Source organism: Pinus tabuliformis, chromosome 8, assembly GCF_031772625.1.
Source record: "Pinus tabuliformis cultivar Carrire ecotype Pingquan chromosome 8, CPIR1, whole genome shotgun sequence".
Classification (NCBI taxonomy): domain Eukaryota; kingdom Viridiplantae; phylum Streptophyta; class Pinopsida; order Pinales; family Pinaceae; genus Pinus; species Pinus tabuliformis.
This window is the reverse complement of record NC_142294.1, coordinates 1,444,188,029-1,444,206,012: the sequence shown is the minus strand read 5'-3', so window position 1 is coordinate 1,444,206,012 and position 17,984 is coordinate 1,444,188,029. Positions and strand designations below refer to the sequence as shown.

At 39.4% G+C, this 17,984-nt stretch overlaps 1 protein-coding gene across 1 annotated transcript in view; it reads left to right on the top strand.

Annotated features, from left to right (window-relative positions):
• Positions 1–17,984, top strand: part of LOC149241135 (2-oxoglutarate (2OG) and Fe(II)-dependent oxygenase superfamily protein) — a 225,008-nt gene that overhangs the window by 98,713 nt on the left and 108,311 nt on the right. Inside the window, exon 2 of the mRNA XM_089373885.1 lies at positions 10,808–10,923. Within this exon, the coding sequence (XP_089230011.1) occupies positions 10,808–10,923 (116 nt within the window). The remainder of the gene's footprint in view (positions 1–10,807; positions 10,924–17,984) is intronic.

Here is a 17,984-nt window from a genome sequence, read left to right as displayed (position 1 = left end):
TTGAACAACCAGAGGGCTTTGAGACACATGAAAAGAAGTCTCATTTATGCAGATTGAAGAAAGCCTTTCATGGGCTGAAACAGGCACCTAGAGCATGGTATGGTCGAATAGATGGCTACTTGCAGAAGATGGGATTTGTTAAGTGTGACGCAAATCCGAATCTCTACTATGTGGTTGTAGAGAATGAGCCGCTAATCTTAGTATTGTATGTGGATGATCTCTTTCTGGTAGGATCATCTAGGCTCATTGGGGACTGCAAGACGAATCTAGCCACAAAATTTGATACGAAGGATTTGGGACGAATGCATTACTTCCTAGGGTTGGAAGTTCGGCAACAGAAGGGAGAAATCTTTCTTGGGCAAGGGAGGTATGCTACAAAAATCCTGAAAAGATTCAGGATGGAGCACTGTAGACCCATGGCTACTCCAATGATCAGCATCTGGAAGAAGATTGATGCATCAGAAGACAAGGATGTTGATCCCACCCTATACAGGCAGCTCATAGGGTCCCTAATGTATCTAGTCAACACAAGGCCAGACATTTGCTACGCTGTCAACACCCTCAGTCAGTTTGTGATGGAACCGAAGAGGGCACATTGGGCAACAACCAAACACGTTCTCAGGTATTTATAGGGAACAGTCGATTATGGACTCTTGTACACCAAAGGTAAGGATATTAGTTTGAGTGGATTTAGTGATGCAGATTGGGTAGGAAGTTCAGTGGATCAGAAAAGTACCTCTGGGTACTGTTTCAACATTGGATCAGGAATGACCTCCTGGTGCAGTAGGAAACAAAAGTTCGTGGCTTTGAGCTCATCTGAGGTAGAATATATGGCGGCTAGCACAACTTCATGAGAGGCCATATGGTTTAGAAAATTGCTTGTGAACCTATTCAAAAGGAATAAGGAGGCGACCATGATCATGTGCGATAATCAGAGTTGCATCAAGCTCTCCGAGAATCCAGTGTTTCATGATAGGTCGAAGCATATTGATATCCGGTGTCACTTTGTTAGGGACTGTGTCCAACGAGGAGCTGTACAGTTGAGCTACACTCCTACAAGAGAACAGGTGGTGGACATCCTCACAAAGGCCCTTGGAAGGACAAAGTTTGACTACTTCAGGGAAAAGATGGGGATGGTAAAGAATCCATTTCAGAAGCAGAAATGGGGGTGATAACAACACGGATGCAGAAGGAGTTGTAGTGCGGATGCAGTGTTGGGAGAAAGGACTAGTAATAACCTAAGTCACATGACACGAGGACACGAGACACGGAGGACACGTAAATACGAGTATTCAATACGAAACACAATGACCTGGAAACAGGACACGAGGGACACATTTTATATATTTAATAAATAATATATATATATATACACCGAAATATAGCTTTTTATCCATATTAAATTGCAATTTGCAGGCTGCAGCTTATATAATCAAATTAAAATATAATTACTTCAAAGTTCATAGTTCATTTTAAAAACATAAATAGAATCAGAATTTACTATTTAGAAATTAGAATGTGATATGCTTGGTCTTGATTCTTGAATATTCAATGTTCATTGTTCATGTACAACTTACAAGCACATAAGAAACTACTAAGTACTTACTACTAACTATAAATTTAGAACTTAGATATTAAAACCATAAAATGCAGATTTTCCATTAAGTCATCAAAATCAAAATGTATTACTGTTCAGTGTTTACATAGATAGTAGATACTGACTCCTGAGAGAATGCCAATGGAAAATACAAAAGAGTAGATACAAAATAAGTAGGAATATCATAGCTCGGTACTGGTCATGACTCACGAGTCACTAGCCACTAGCCAGTGAGCCACGAGTCCATGACTCATCACTCTATCAATAGTCCATGTCCTCTATGTCATAGTCACCATCACTGCCACTGCCATCTGACTGTACTCCATCCTCCTCCTCTATGCCCAATCCAAGATCTGCTGCTGCATTTGTTGGTGTGGAGGATGACCCCTCAAGATACTGTGGCTCATCATCAAAAGTCACTGGCTCTAGCACTGGGTCATTAAGATCCATGTTGGCTAATGCCAACTCAACACTGTCGTCCAAGCCCATATCATCAGGAAACACATCCCACATCTTTGTCTTTCCCTTCAACCACTCCTGTCTCTGCCTGTAAATAAGACGAAGGTTGGTGTGCACATACACCATTGTCTCCGCCCTGGATTGCTCAAGCTTGCTCTTTTTCAAACTATATAGATTCCCATAAGTGCTCCAATTCCTCTCACAACAAGAAGATGAAGTAATTTGAGAGAGGACCCTCAAGGCTAACTGTTGTAGAATAGGGCATGCTGCCCCATGAGTTGCCCACCAAGCATAGGCACCTTTGACCCCCCTATCTCCAAGTACATCATACCCCCCAAATCTCCTGGTGCCAGTGGAGAACTCTACAAAGCCTTCCTCCACCTCAAGAAAAGATGCGCTATCCTGAAATATCCTTCTGAATGCTATCTTCCTCCCCTGTGAAATCTCTCCATCCATGTGAGGAGGGTATTTGTGTGAGGTCCCACCATGGAGCCACTCTTGACTATAGTACTTGGGATTCAAAGAGTGAGCTAAGCAATGCAAAGGTGTGCAATTCTTATCCCACCTAGAGATAAGAATATCATGTATGGTGGACCATAAGCTCTTTGCTGATGTCCCATATCCAGGGCACTCATTGTCCATAACAATAGTCTTCACAGACTCAATCATGGAATCCCAACCCTCATAAACCTCTCCTAAGATGGGCTGGTCCGTGTCTGCAAATTGCAAGAAAGAAATGATAGGGTTCATGATCTTTATGGTAAGATCCACCCTCTCCCACCAACCATCATCTAACACTGTGTCCTTTACCTTTTTTGAAGCAGTTTGATCTGTCTTTCTCCAAAAAAACCAAAGATCTGAAATAACCATGGCCCCAAGAGCGGTCTTCACCTCCTTCAACCTCTTAAGCATGATGAATGAGGAAGCAAACTGAGTATCTGCAATCTTCAACAATGATAGATGTGTGTACTCTTTATATATTGTGAGAGCATTGGTATGGTTTTGCACAAAATTTCGGATATGGCGTGCATCCTCAATAAGATTGCCAATCCATGTCACATCTGAAGCAATAGATTTGAATGCTAAATTCAAAGAGTGAACAATGCATGGTGTCCAAAATATTTGTGGATATTGAGTTTCCACAATCAAGCCAGTTGCATTGCAAACAGGTGCATTATCTGTGATGATTTGCACACAACTTTCAACACCTACTTCTTCAATAACTTTAATAAACAACTCACCTATATATTGTGCATCCTTGTATTGTCCAAGAGCATCAACTCTTTCAAGAAAACCGGTCCATTTTGAGAATATGCCATGAATTGATGAGAGGATGGTGTGTTGTATCTGTCCATCCATTAGAAACAATACTGACACCAGATGAGATTCATGATGATTTAATAGGTTGTAGAATTTTATCCACCTCCTTCCTTGCCTTAACCAACAATGTGGTTCTAAGTTTCTCTGAACTTGGAGGCACATACCTAATTGGAGCCCTATCAACTAGAGCTCAACACATCTCAATAAACAAAGGAGACCGTGCAACATTAAAAGAAATGAAGTTGAGATAGAAAAAGAATGCCAATGTAGGATCAATCTCATCTCGCTGCTCACGCTAAAAAATCTTGTCCATTGGACCACCACAAGTTTGGGCTGCCCTCTTTTTTGTTGGCTGAATTTCAGCTTCTCTTCCAAATCTACTACTATTAGAATTCCTCAATAATGGAAGAGGATCTTCATTTTTACTAGTTTTCCTGCTTGTTGCCACCACATTCCCAAAGCCAGCTGCATCCTCCCTTTCCAAATCCATTCTTTCTTTAGGACCAATCTTTTTGCATGCTCCAATTCCACAAGGAAGGCCCAACAAATGGCCCTTAACTCGAAAGTAAGTGCTCTTAAATTCACCCTTGCAGAAATTACAAGACCAAAGCACATTCCCTCCTGCACCAGCCTTTGGCCCTTGCTTCTTGGTTACATACTTCCAGAGAGGGTATTTTCTTAGTTGTGCTTGTTGTCTTGCTGCAACAGCATCATATGTTAATGTCGGCTGAGAAGCACCTAAAGCTTCACTTGAAGCACTTGGGGCACTATGACCAAGAGAAGGTGAAACAAAAACACTTGGAGGGGGGTGGGCGAAACCATGAAAAGCACCACCCTTCCTTTGACCTCTGCCGGCTGCCTTGGATGATTGAGCCATTAATCTTCTTGCTGTTATAAAGTCCACACACCTTCACCTACAAAAAAAACGATTAAAGTTAAACAATTAGCTATATAATATAGCCTATAAATATCCAAGATGCTCTAGAAAAAGACCCAAAAGACCTTCAAACACCACAGCTTCTAAGATGCTTGACATGTCATTTTAACTTCACCTGGACCTTAATCTGGACCTTCAACAAATATCAGAAAACAGTGAACAGTGAACACTGACAGGCTGACACTATATAACAAAACTAGTGGTAGTCACCAGAAAGGACCCAAGTCACATCATGTGTACTCAATAACCAGCCCATAAGCCAAATTTTGGGCACCGTAAAAGAATAGGAAATATAACTTAGCCTTAATACCATCATGATTCATAAGCAATATGTTCACTGGTTAGTATAATATATATCTGAAATAATCTCCCAGACAACAATCTGATTGACCATGGTACCCAATAAAGTTATACTAAATAAAATCAACATTAATATTAGATAGGACACTGTTGACAGAAACTGCCATATGACATTATTTGCCACTTAAATTCTACTAACAATGACATACCTGTCAAACCAGCTCATGTGAAAATATATTGGCCATGCATCAAGGCCTATATCTAATAAATTTGCCAGAAATCACTATCCCTTTCCATTCTATTTTGTAACTTCTCACTAGGCTGAGCTTTAAAGTTATAGTAAATATGATGCAAAATGTGGTTGGGTCTCACGGGAAGGACCATATTTTAAACATTGTATATTCGCATTGAGGACCGAGGTTTATTGCAGGCAGGCTAATATCAGTTCAAGTTTTTTCAAACGATCAAAAGCAAATTACAAACTGCCAAAAGAACAGTTTGCAGATTTCAGAAATGGGGCAAGCTGCAACATAAATAGTTAGAAACCCCATCAATCATATATAAATTATAATCAAATAATATAGTTTTAAAAAATCAAATAGTAACTCAACCTGTACTCTTAACGACAATCAAATACATATTATTGTGTAACTTATATCTTGTTCTTTGATATGAAGAGTTTTGTAACATAAACCGCTCACGTGAACACAATTTATGGGTTTACGGGCTGGGGCCATGGTTTACCTGAATGGGAAACCTCACGAGTCACAGTGCACACTGCCACACACGCTGCACCCTGCTAACTTCTAAGTGCTGACTCCAAATGTCACACACGCTGAACCCTGCGAGCCTGCGACCAGACAACGTTGAATGATTTTCTTGAACGCTGAACGCTGCACACTCAACTCCACACTCAGTTCACACAACGACTCCACACAACAGCTCCACACGACGAATACACAGCCACGGAGAGCGACGGTGGAGGAAAACGATGGAGGAAAATAGGAAAAGAACCCGGAAAAACTAATTGCGTGGGCTTTAAACTACACATTTAGTGGGGTACGTATTCAACTAGAGGAAAAACGTTAGGGCAACGTTTTCGATCAACTGAATATGCGTTTTCCAGATGAAGGACATGACGAAAACTACAGAATACATTTTACGTTTTACAAGACACTATGAAAAACGTTTTCGACGCGTTTTAGGGCCGTTTTCGTGTACGGCACATTAAATATGGGACACGGGACCTTGGCAGACGTGTCTTGTGACTTAGGCAACAACACAGATGCAGAGGGAGTTGTCGTACAGATGCAGTAGTGGCAGTAGCAGAGCCATGGGCAGCAGTACAAGATACAGTAGTGTAGAGGATGTTGGGAAGGGAGGCTTAGCATCAACACATGGAATGATGTCGGATTTTCAAGGTGATACTCAGTGAGGAGTATTACTAGAGCACAGTCCTCGCTAAGAGGGAGTGTTGATTTGGGGTAGCATCGAATGTGCTCTAGCCACAAAAATTGGTGGAGAGGCTAAAGCACATGAGATCTCCAATACCCAGAAATGGTTTGGGTAGATTCTAAACAATTTGAGAGATATGAAAATAATTATTATTTTTAATGGAGTCCCTAAGTCTAAACTTAGGGAAAATAAAATATTAATGTGAATTAATATAAAACTGTGTTAGAAGGGTCAAAAAGTCATGGATCAAGCCAGAGTTAATCTTAGCCGTTGATTAGGGACTTAATCTTGGCCGTTGATTTGTCAACGAGAAAAAGTATAAGAGGAGGCTTGAGGGTCACTTGGAGAACACACTAAGGGAGACCAATCAGTTTAATTTTTGGAGTGGAGTTAGCTGAGAAATTTGAACTAGTGGTTTGGTGAGCAATCAGGAGGCAACAGGTATGGAACAGAGAGACGGGATCAGGCACTAGAGACCAACATTGAGGCAGGAGAGGCGACGCAGGGCATTTCAGGCAGACGCAGAGGCAGCAGGAGACTGCACAGTCACTAGAGGGCCTGCGTGGGTGACGTAGAGGCAACAGGAGACTGTGCAGTCACTAGAGGGCCTGCGTGGGTGACGCAGAGAGGCCCAAGGCTGACGCAGAGTGTTTGGGAGCCACGCAGAGGTCAGCCAAGCTGACACTGGGACTGGGAGAAGTGCTGGAGAATTTTTCTCTCTGTGGGTAAGCCAGTTTGGCACCCAATAGTACTGAAGAATTGCCGAATAATAAAATCTCCCCTTGTTGCACCAGTTTTCCCACATTGGGTTTTTCCTGGGACTGTTGTCCAAAATATCTGTGTCAATGTGTTGATTCTTATACATGTGTTTGTTTTTGTATTACGGTGTGATATCTGCAACAGAATTTATTTTATTTTTTATTGAAGAAATTTCATAAATAAATTATTGAAGGATAAGTAGGAAAAGTAAATCGAATGTTGCAATGATAGAATTTTCATAGGATACAATTGCTTTGAGTAGTGCTGAAGCAGAGTGTGTTGCTGCAAGTGAAGTCTGTAAGGAAGTTGTTTGGCTCAGGAAGTTATTATCAGATTTGTTTGAAGGACCAATTAGGCCTACACATATACACTGTGACAATGAATATTGTATAAGATTGACTGAAGACTCGGTGTTTCATGCTAGGACAAAGCATATAAACAACATGTACCACTACATTAGAAGCTTGGTAAGAGATGGGGTCATGTAGTTGCACTATCTACCTACAGATGAACATGTAGTAGATATTTTGACTAAATCGGTACCAAACAAGGAGCTTGAGTACCTGAGAGGTAGCTTGGTTTGGTGGATATCTCTTCCCTAATTGAGAGGGAGTGATATTGGATAGTTCTTGTCTTTATGGGTTAGAGGCTAGATTAGGACTAATAGCCGTAAGTCTTAGTGAAGGGCATAAAGAAAGAATGGAGTCCAAAGGATTAGATATGCATCTAGAGATTGAAACTTCTTATAGATTAGAGAATCCAGGAAAAATAAGTTGTTGATCGATACTCTTTGAGGATGAGGTAGGGCATCCAAGATAAGAGTAGTCAAAGAGGATTGATATTCTTTGAGGATTCAGGATTGGAAATCCAAGATAAGAATAGTCCTAAAAGGACATACCTGATGAACATTTGGATGAGGTATGTACCTTAGAGGTAGTGTGGCAGCTCACGTAAAACCTCCCAACATAATGCTTTCGAATAAGGATGAGTTTGTCTAGTTAAGGCCTTCAAGGACAGTGTTGGTTATGATAAAGATGCTTGACAAAGATGGCTTATCAATCTGACTCTTCTTATGAGATTGTTTCTAGATTGAAATTCCTTGTACCATGTAATGGGATTATGAATACCTCCCTAGTTAAGGAGTGTTGAAAATTGTAACTAAGTTCGGTCTTCATAATGACCTAATTGTATATTCTTTATAAACAAAGAAAAATAAAGAAAAATAAATTATATTTTTATTTTGGGGTATGTATTTCATACTCAAGTTTGAGTCAAAATCATGTTCTTCATGCTTTTAGGTTTTCTAGGTCTTTCTAGGATAAAGAATAATATTGTTCATGTGCCATAGTCCCATTTGGACTCATTGTAATAAAGAAAGATATTTATTTTATCAAGAAAAAGCCATCCCAAGACCAAGTTGACCAAAGAGCAGATCAAGTCGGCCTAAAGGAGGGTAATTCAATCCTCAAGAAAGGCTATAAATACAAGGAGATCGACCTCATTTGTCACAATCACTCATCACAAGTTCAATAATAGCAAAGGAGAAGAAGAGCTAGAAGGACAAAGGAAGAAGGGAAGAATCAATTCTCTTGGGAAAAATCTCTCTCTCAGTTCACATGTGCGGAATTAGGGTTTTTGGGAAGTTACAGTTGTAGGAGGCCGAAATTTTGAGTAGTTGCAGGGCCGAAATTTTGGGTCGAAGTTGTAGTAGGTTGATGTTTGGAAGCTGCCTTGAAGAAGATCTTGCTGGGGGCTGACTTGGTGCTTGTTAGGGTTGTTGAGTTTGGTCTTTGGGTCTTGGAAGTCTCTTTGTAAGCAGATTCTATATAAGAAGAGAAGCAATTTTCTGGGTTTTTCCCCTTGGAGGGGTTTTAACTTGGCTTGGAGCCTATATCCTGTGTACTTTGTCTTTTTGTGATCTTCATTGTTTTGGCAATTGCTTGATGAACAATATATAATAAAGTAATAAAAGGCCAACATATATCACAAGTAATTATCAAGTAAAGGAAAATCATTTATAATCTACAAGTCTCTAGATTTTCCAACAACATTGACTTCATATCATAGCCTGTAACAACTTGCAGCACATGTTCCATGCTAGGCAGTGGATAGTTATCCTTTAAAGAAGCAAGATTTAAATTACGAAATCAATTCAAACATGAACCTCACCATTCTTTTGTCTTAGTAGTACCACGTTAGCAACCTAGAGGGAATATTGGATGGGTTCAATCATTTGGGCTTCCAAAAGCTTTTGCAACTCCTTTTGAATGATTGGTGCCACCTTCAGATTGAGATGTCTTTGGCATTATTTGAAAGGCTTTGCATCCTCCTTCAAATGGATTGCATGTTTTATGATGTTTGGATCATACCTAAGTTGCACGAAGCACCGAAACATTTCGGAGTTTCTGAAACAGGTACGTTTAGAAATGTCACCTCCAAAAAATGGAAATTTCAGCCGAAACACTGACCAAAATGTCATATATGTATATATATAAAAATAGAAATTTATAAATGAGTAAATAACACATTATCGTGCAAGAAGAAAGGGAATAAGACCCATCGATGACAATTTAGAAGGAAAACCAAGTCTATATTAACTCTCATAGATGATTACATGGCCGTCGAGTTTCGGGTGAGTTTCAGAGTTTTGGGTACGGGTACGGTCTGAAATGCCAGGTTCCTAGAAGTTTTGTGCAACATAGGATCATATGTTTTAAGCTCATCATAAGACCATGCGTTAACATCTCTATATTCCGGCTCTAAAGATTCAATCTACTTTTTCTATTATGGGGTGCAATTTTTGCTAACATTGATTAGCCTTGGTGATTCTTTAGATCCAACATTTATTTGAATCACTTGTTCACCTGCAAATGGCTTACTAGTTCCCAAAAATTCACCAAATCTATCAAATAACTTCTCCAATGGAACCAAACCTTTGGGAATTCTATTAGTCTTTAATTGGACTAGGGGAACATCCTCTCCTTCCTATATCTCATCCACCAAATGGTTGGAAAATTCATTAATGCAACTTAAAAAATGTATATCTTGATACTCATCTTCAAAAATCTGTGATGATCCTATGTTATTAGGAACAAAAGCATGAAAACTTACCTCAGCCACATACTAAATGTGACTATGGCGTTCCAAGTGTTGAAAGGTAGTAGCAATCGTAGCCATGGAGTCTGCTAGCTTATTATCTTCTCAAGGGATCACAATTATGTTAAAAGAATCAAAGGGTTCTATCTCTAGCCATACTACATCCCCATAGCATTTTAGACGAGGGTTCCTTGCTTCACACAAATTCTGGATCTGATTCACAATGAGCCCAGAATCTCCCTCCACTGTGATTTGTTTGATCCTGATCTTCCTTGTTTGCTCAAGCCCAATCAACAAAGCCTCACACTCTATTACATTGTTAGTGAAATCAAAGTCAAGGTGAAAAGGAAAAGGGAAAATCATACTTGATGGAGTTGTGAAAACAACCCCGGGTCCTGCCCCATTTCTGGATTGTTTTAATATTTTCATTATGGATGTACAAATATTGGGTACATGAAAGACAGGATAAACCTCTATTTATTCCAGAATCATCTTTTGGTAAGGCAAATGAGGCCCTTTTCTAAAATGCCCTGATTGTTAAAGTTTTTATTGAAATAAGAAATGACCCCTTCTTCTAGTTCTATTGATATATGCGACTGATGCTTGGGACATAGAGGTCTTATAGATGTGGTTAGAACACGGGGATCTTTCACTTTGTAAAGTACATGGAGTTATCTTATTTATGGCGCTAGTTTGTAACAATATATGCTGCTATTCTTTTTCCTTACTCATAGACTTATACTATTTGTGCTGGATGTTACAAGACTTGACAATTACTCTTAGGGATTTCTCTCTATTAGAACTTAGAAATTAGCTCTATTTGCAGTGTTCTTGAATGCTAACTTATACATGAACCATTGAATCAATATGCTTTGTTCTGTTAGATGTGGCACCCCTTTTGGAGAAGATTGATGATCCAAAAATGGCTGAAGATCCAAATGTGGCTGAAGTTGTAAGACAACTTGACAAAGCTTGCAGAGAGACAGGATTTTTCTACGTGGTAAGCTTTACACATCTTTGACATGTTAGTATTTGGAAATTTATATCATGGGACTATTTTGAAAAAGGTTCTTGAATATTATCAAACATATGACATTAGTGAGAGATACATGTTTGGCTAAAACGAAGAGCACAACCTGCACTGCAATTGCTGAAAGATTTGCATTGGAGGTGCGCTGAAAAAACACAACTACCGTCCAGAGTGGCTCAACTAATGTATATAAGGTGGCAGTACAACATGGTAAAAAATTGCTAAACAAATTGTCTCTCTGCTAAATATTGTCTTTTCAGTCCCAGTGGGATATAGATCATAGCAATGCTATATGAGGTTCATGAAGTGGCTCAACTTCAACCTGTTTTTCTTTTCTCATCTAAATTCGATTGTCTTGTACATGCGGTTAGTGGCAGTACACTGTTGTGAAAAATTGCTAAATAAATAGTCTGCATGCCAAATACCATCAATGCAGTCCCGACGGGTTCATAGATCATGGCAATGCTATATCAGTTCGATGGGGTGGCTCAACATAGACGCAGCTTTTTCTGATCTAATTTTGATTGTTTTGGACATGCCATTACTAACCCTTTAAATATGTCTCATTAGTGAAGCCAACTGAATGTCTTGTGCTCTAAACTATGAACAAAACTTTAAATGTCATAAATCATCAAGGAAACTCATAATTGGTCGCAATTGGTAAATAGATATTCTGCATGCCAAATACCGTCAATGCAGTCCCAATGGTTTCATAGATCATGGCAATGCTATATCAGGTCAATGGGGTGGCTCAACTTAGACCCTGTTTTTTCTGATCTAATTTTGATTGTTTTGGACATGCAGTTAGTAACCCTTTAAACGTGTCTCATTAGTGAAGCCAACTGAATGTCTTGTCCTGTAAATTATAAAGAAAACTTTAAATGTCATAAATCATCAAGCATACTCATAATTGGTCGATGGAGGCCTTGTATCATAAGGTAATTGTGTATTTCTAAAGATATAATCTAATACAAAATGAAAGAACTGAGAGAGTGGTTTTGAAAGGCTTTTGGTTAATAGCACTACTAAAATAGGTGCATATTTGCCACATAAAGGGAAACCAGTATAATTGCTGATTATTTTTTGAATTGAAGTTATAGTGTCACCTTTGTTCCAAAGGAATAGGGAATTAGCTTTTTGGGGCTTGGGTTCGTTAGCAGCCTGTTAAATCTATCAACATTTTCCAATTGTTTGAGCCATAATATGGCTGAGCCACTACAAGACTTATAGTCATTATTAGTATCAGTCAAATCCCATCATATTTACAGGAAGTGTATGCTTGGGAGATTGAGTAATTCTCTAGTTTTAGGATAAATGAATGTCTTTTGCTTAATATGTGTAATTAGGCATTTTATATGTATGGGTTAAGTCCCTAACTCTTGTTGAACTATATATTAGAAGGATATGCCATACTACTTGTTACCCACCAAAAGTGGGTACCCCTACGAGAGCTTTTCTCTTATTCATCTTCATCAAGCCAACAGCCAGCAGCCTCTGACAGCCACCTTGTAGCCAATGTGATGTGCCACTTCGTCTCCACCACCTGCATCAATTGTATGTTTCCTCACCCATTTGTCAAGAGCACATGTTAGAAGGGTGGACAATCTGGCCCAAAAGGCATGTTTTTCATTGTGTAATCGGGTGCTTATGTTTGCTTTTCATTTGGGCATCTTGGGCATGGATTATTGGGTGACGTGGAAGAAGGAAGGGCTTTGAACGTGGTTTTGTTCCCTCACCTTAAATGGGGGGTTAATTTTCAAACCTAGTCCCGTGAGATCTCCCCTATTGACCTATGGCTTTAGGAAGGACACTACTTAGGAAACCCCAATTTTGGTAGCGTGGTCCTGTTTTCCAATTTCATATAGTTCAACCCCCTCCACACATTACAAGCGCTATTCCACCATTTCTCTTCTTTGGGTCCACAGGGTCTGGCATACCCCCTCCCCTTCTCCACATATTTGGGTCAGGCCTAGAATTGTTGCCTCGGAGGTTGATGCAGTGAAAAGAAAGATAAAAACATATCATGGCCATAAGAAAAAAACAAAAGAAAAGAAAAATCATAAAATGCAAAAGATGGTCGGGACATTAATAAAAGCATGTGGGCAAAAGGCAAGCATGAGCTCTACCCCTTATCATTATGGCCATCACCCTAGTTCCTAGGGCCACTGATTGCCCCATCACATCATTAAAAGTACCCATACACGTCCCAACCCCTGGTGGGTGATGAACTGCCCCACCTTTAAGGGAGTAATAATTGCCATACATCATTCATTCTCTCATTTCCTAGAGCTTCGAGCAATAATACAAAGAAAAATCAAGAAAAGGAAAAAGACAAATAAAGAGGGGTGGAAAACAAAGGTTGGGGTAATTCATGCAACCACGATTGCTCCATCCTTATATCTCTACACCGAATATGTGGACCTCCTCATTATAGCTATCCTTGTACCCATTGCATTTGGCCCTAAGATCCCTTCATCCCCATTCATTTCATCATTATCCACATGCCACCTATTAATTGAAAGATGTACCAGGGACATGTCTTTCCCCTTAGGGGCTGGGAACGCCTAATAGGATCTTTTAGTAGCCACTCCTAGCTAGGGAGGTAACACTATTACGTGATCAAAATCCCAAATTTGGAAGAAAAGCCTCATATAAGTCTCAATTTTCCCTTGATTAACAAGCATGGTTCACTTAGATGAGCTAATGACTAATTGTACCTAATGGTGCAGATGCAACACTGGACATTATGTGTGATTGGCAGGTGGTTTTCATCATGGGTTGGGGGACTTAACTAGGGACCAAATTCACTAGAGAAGCATATGACACACTATAGGTAAAGCGTTGAGACCCTTGGGACTCCTATCACTTGCAGAGCATCATTCCATTCCATGGACACCTACAACACCCTAGTAGTCTGCACTTTGCTCCACATTATTCATGAGATGACGCACTTGGACTAGTATGCCCCCAACCGACTTAGCAATACATAGAGGTTGTGGCAGCTGATCTGAGGCCTAAATGAGGTTTGTCTCACCCCTTGAGACATGAGAGGGATAGCACCATACTTTGAGCCCTCAACGTTGGAGTAGAACCAACTTATTCTATCACCAGGAGACCCATGAGACCTATTTGGTGCCCTAAAGACAAAATCAGGGCCCACAAGATGATTTGCATGGCGATTGAGGGGCCAACCCCTAGATCATGATTTATGGAGCCCTCTACACTCGATTTGGCATCGGAGCAGCCCAACGCTTGCCCTAAAAGGGCCTACACAGGCACGATGTCAGCATTTTAGCCTCTTTTCTGAGTTAACTTTTATGTTTTGCATTGGCTAGGAGGTTGGCTTGTAACCTTACTTAGTATCAAGCCCATTATTTTACAATTTAAGGGGCTCTTACGCTAAATTAGAGATCTTAAGACATGTATAAATAAGAGAGAACTCGTTTGACTCTCTCATCGTCATCACTTGGAGGATTCAGACCTCATAGACAATTTCGCTCTTGTTCCTTCTTGGTTATTGGAGATTCTTGGAATGCATATTGATGTTTGGAAGTTATTTTGGATTGTCTTTGGAGCTATTTCTTTGATGAATAGATGAATATACTACATGTTATCTTGTAAGTTCCTATTGTTGAAGATTATCGTTTTGATTTTGTCTAATGTATGGAATTGCTGCTTCTAGATTATGCTTGATTGTACCTTATTTTGTTGAAAATAAATTCTAAAGGCTATCTAGTTGAGAATTGCATATGCTATTCATTGTATAACATGTAATGAATGTTTCTAGTGGAGGAATTCTTATAATTCTCCATCAAACTCCATTTATCATTGAATGGGTAAATGCTGGAATTTTGATACCTAGGGCATCAAATTTTGGCCTCCTTAGCAACAAATTTGGCTTATCTATCACATCCTTGACTCCATATGCCTAAAGGACAAGGCACTAGTCCAAGTCATTGGTGATCAATCCTAAAGTTTCTCCATAATTTTCTCTCCTTAAAATCGATCCTTTTAAGGCTAGGGTGAAAATCTAGGGCGAAAATCTAGGGCTTGCAGCGAAATTTTAGAGAGGACGCCTTTTGGTGATTTGAGAGCCTAAACATTAAGAAATAGGTCTAGGCTACCTAACCTATAAATTTTGTGAGCATCCACTCAAATTTCATCCATAAAATTTCTTGCCCTAGGTGTTGCTTGAAGAGGGAAACCCTATACATTTTTCCTCTCAACTTGAGGACTTTCTTGAGGGTTTCAGGGGCCTTGGCTTAGTTGAATATCATTGTAAGAAACCCTTTCCCTTGGGACTTGACCTTGTGAATACCTATCACCATCGAAAAATCTTAAAACCCTGGGGCTTGAGCCTCATTTTCTAGGGCTTTTCTTTGAGCGCGTTTTTTTTCTTTGAAGCCTTAAACCATAATTGAGTCTCTCTCTTGAATGAGCTCTAGCTTGATCACTTTGTGCCTTATACCTAGCATATCTATTTCATGTGATCTCCTTCCTACTGGGACTCCTCCCATCGGTGAAACTTCGTAAAGAGCAGGGGGCCTTGGCTGTGGTGACAGTGGGCCATCACCCCATTGTTAGCACTTTATCTAGCTTTCTTCTTGCAGAGTTTCCCTCTCCAAGGCCTGCTAGATTTTGTGGTAACACTACTGACATGTGGCCCTATAGGATTTGTCACATGTTTGGCTCAATATAATAGTGTGCATTTGGCTATAACTATGTGGTTTGCCACAATTCGTAATTGTTTCAGATTTGGTCTTGTGAGGTTCATTTGAGGATATGCATGCAGGCACACTCCTGTTGGTGTCTGTCATTCACTTTTGAATTTGCTTAGTATATCATTTGAGTACATACAGTTTGGTTTTTGGTGTTACAGTTTGTTCTTAGTTACTATTATTCTTTATGTATAAACTGGTATGATGGTTATTATTGATAATTATATTTACATAAGCTAAGCCCCAATTCATAACAATGGTAACAGACTTGAAGGCCTAACTGATGCAGTTGTTTGGAAATTGAGAAATCCACAATGTGTTCAGAGAGTGTTGACATTTCTCAAGAACATCTTGTGTGGGCCATGGACAGATTATAACATGGTCAGTTTGCTGCTTTACGTTGCAAAGTGCTGGGAATATATTAACAAATATTGACACTTTCTCCTTAAGATCAAGCTCATGGAATGATTGTGGCAGCTATCACTGATAGGAATTTCACTGAATGCAACTATGATTTATATGTTCTTTCTATAGATTTTTTTTGAATTTCAGAATCTCATGAAGTTTGTTTCTGATGGAACAAAGGCCATTCTTAGCTTTTGGGAGAAGGCAGAAAATGTCTGTAAGAATTCTATTTGGCATATGTTTGTAATAATTATATTCAGTATGGAACTTGTATGCTTTAAATTTTTATCTCTGAAGCTCTTGAACTTGTGAGATTTGAATATTATCTTTCGCTTTGCGTGTTTTCTTTCCATTTAATTCCATTATTCCAAGGACAAGGCACTAGTCATAAAAAACAATTAATTTATAAGTGGTTTCAAGGTGAAAATTCGTAGAATATCATTGCTGGTGTTCGAACTTAGTTGCAGATTTATAAAGGGGATGTCTTATATCGGTGATAAAACATTGAGTTGATGTGTTTCCTTTGAGTATTTTGTGAATTTTGTTCACTGTTCAGATTTTGTTTATAAAAATCGACACGTATCATAATCTTGACACGGTGATGGAGGATGTCAGTAAATAGAAACTTGTAAGAAGGAAGGGACGGTTGGAAGCAAGGGGGAGAAAAACAGGAGGAAATCTTATACACAGAGTTGGTTAATCATCAGGAATAGTTGGGCCTTGCTTGTTTTGAGGTTTCTGGGCATGGGGGAACATTTTGCTTCAACTGAGAAGTTTACTGGACTGAGTAGCGAGGTTCTGCTCAGTTTGGTTGGGTGGTTTCAGTCATTTGGTAAACGGGAGCAAACTGGATGAGTCCTGAAACATTTTTCATCTGCAGCAGACATCCGCAGCAGACCAAGTACTTATCATCGAATCCAGTGATTAGTCATATGAAGTTTTTGCATAAATTTAGAATAGAAAATTTTCTTAAAGTCTCATGCTCTATTTATGATAGATAGCTTTACAGAAACTCTTTACAATATTATAGTTCAGTAAATCGTTATAGAATCAGAAATGGTCCTTTACATCAGGTCAGTCCTTACACATAGGTTCACCATTCAACTTCAAAGTTCAAAGTCAAACTTCAAACTTCATCTTACAAATTTAAAACTCAAGAATCCAGACTCCAGAGTTCAACCAAGTTACAAACATGCCAAAGAAATTGGACCTTCTGTGGGAATTTGTGAACCTGATGGAGGGTTTGATAGAATGAACTTGTCTTGCAAGTTGTGTGGGCAGCATATGTCAGGGGGGGTTTACAGATTGAAGTATCACCTTGCACAAATACCTGGATTTGATGTAGGGCCTTACTCAAATACAAATCCGAAAATCATCCGAAAAGCCATGAGATCATTGGAAAATTTAGAGCACAATACAGACGCCAAAGCAGAAATGAAGAAGCAACTAAAAAAGGTTGTGTTAGGCTCAGGTGAACAAGGAAGTGGCACTGGTTCTACTTTAGCATCAATATCTACAACCAATCCGATAGCTGCCTCATCATTTTTTGTTCCTAGAACCACGCCTGGTTCACAACCATCTATCACTTCAATGCTTAAAAAAACTGAGAAAGAACAAGCTGATAAGTTGTTGGCCAAATTTCTCCTTTGGAGTGATATTCCTTTCAGTGTTGCAAGGAATAATCCATTTTTCCAGCCTGCTATTGATGCTATTGCAACTGTTGGCCCAGGGTACAAAATCCCTTCTTATGATGACTTTAGAGGTCGGAGTTTTCAAAATGAAAAGGTTGACTACACCAAAATATTGGAGGAGTTTAGGGCATCATGGGCACAAACAGGATGCATTGTGATGTCAGATGGTTGGACCGACCAAAAGGGGAGAACCCTTATAAACTTCTTGGTTAGTTGT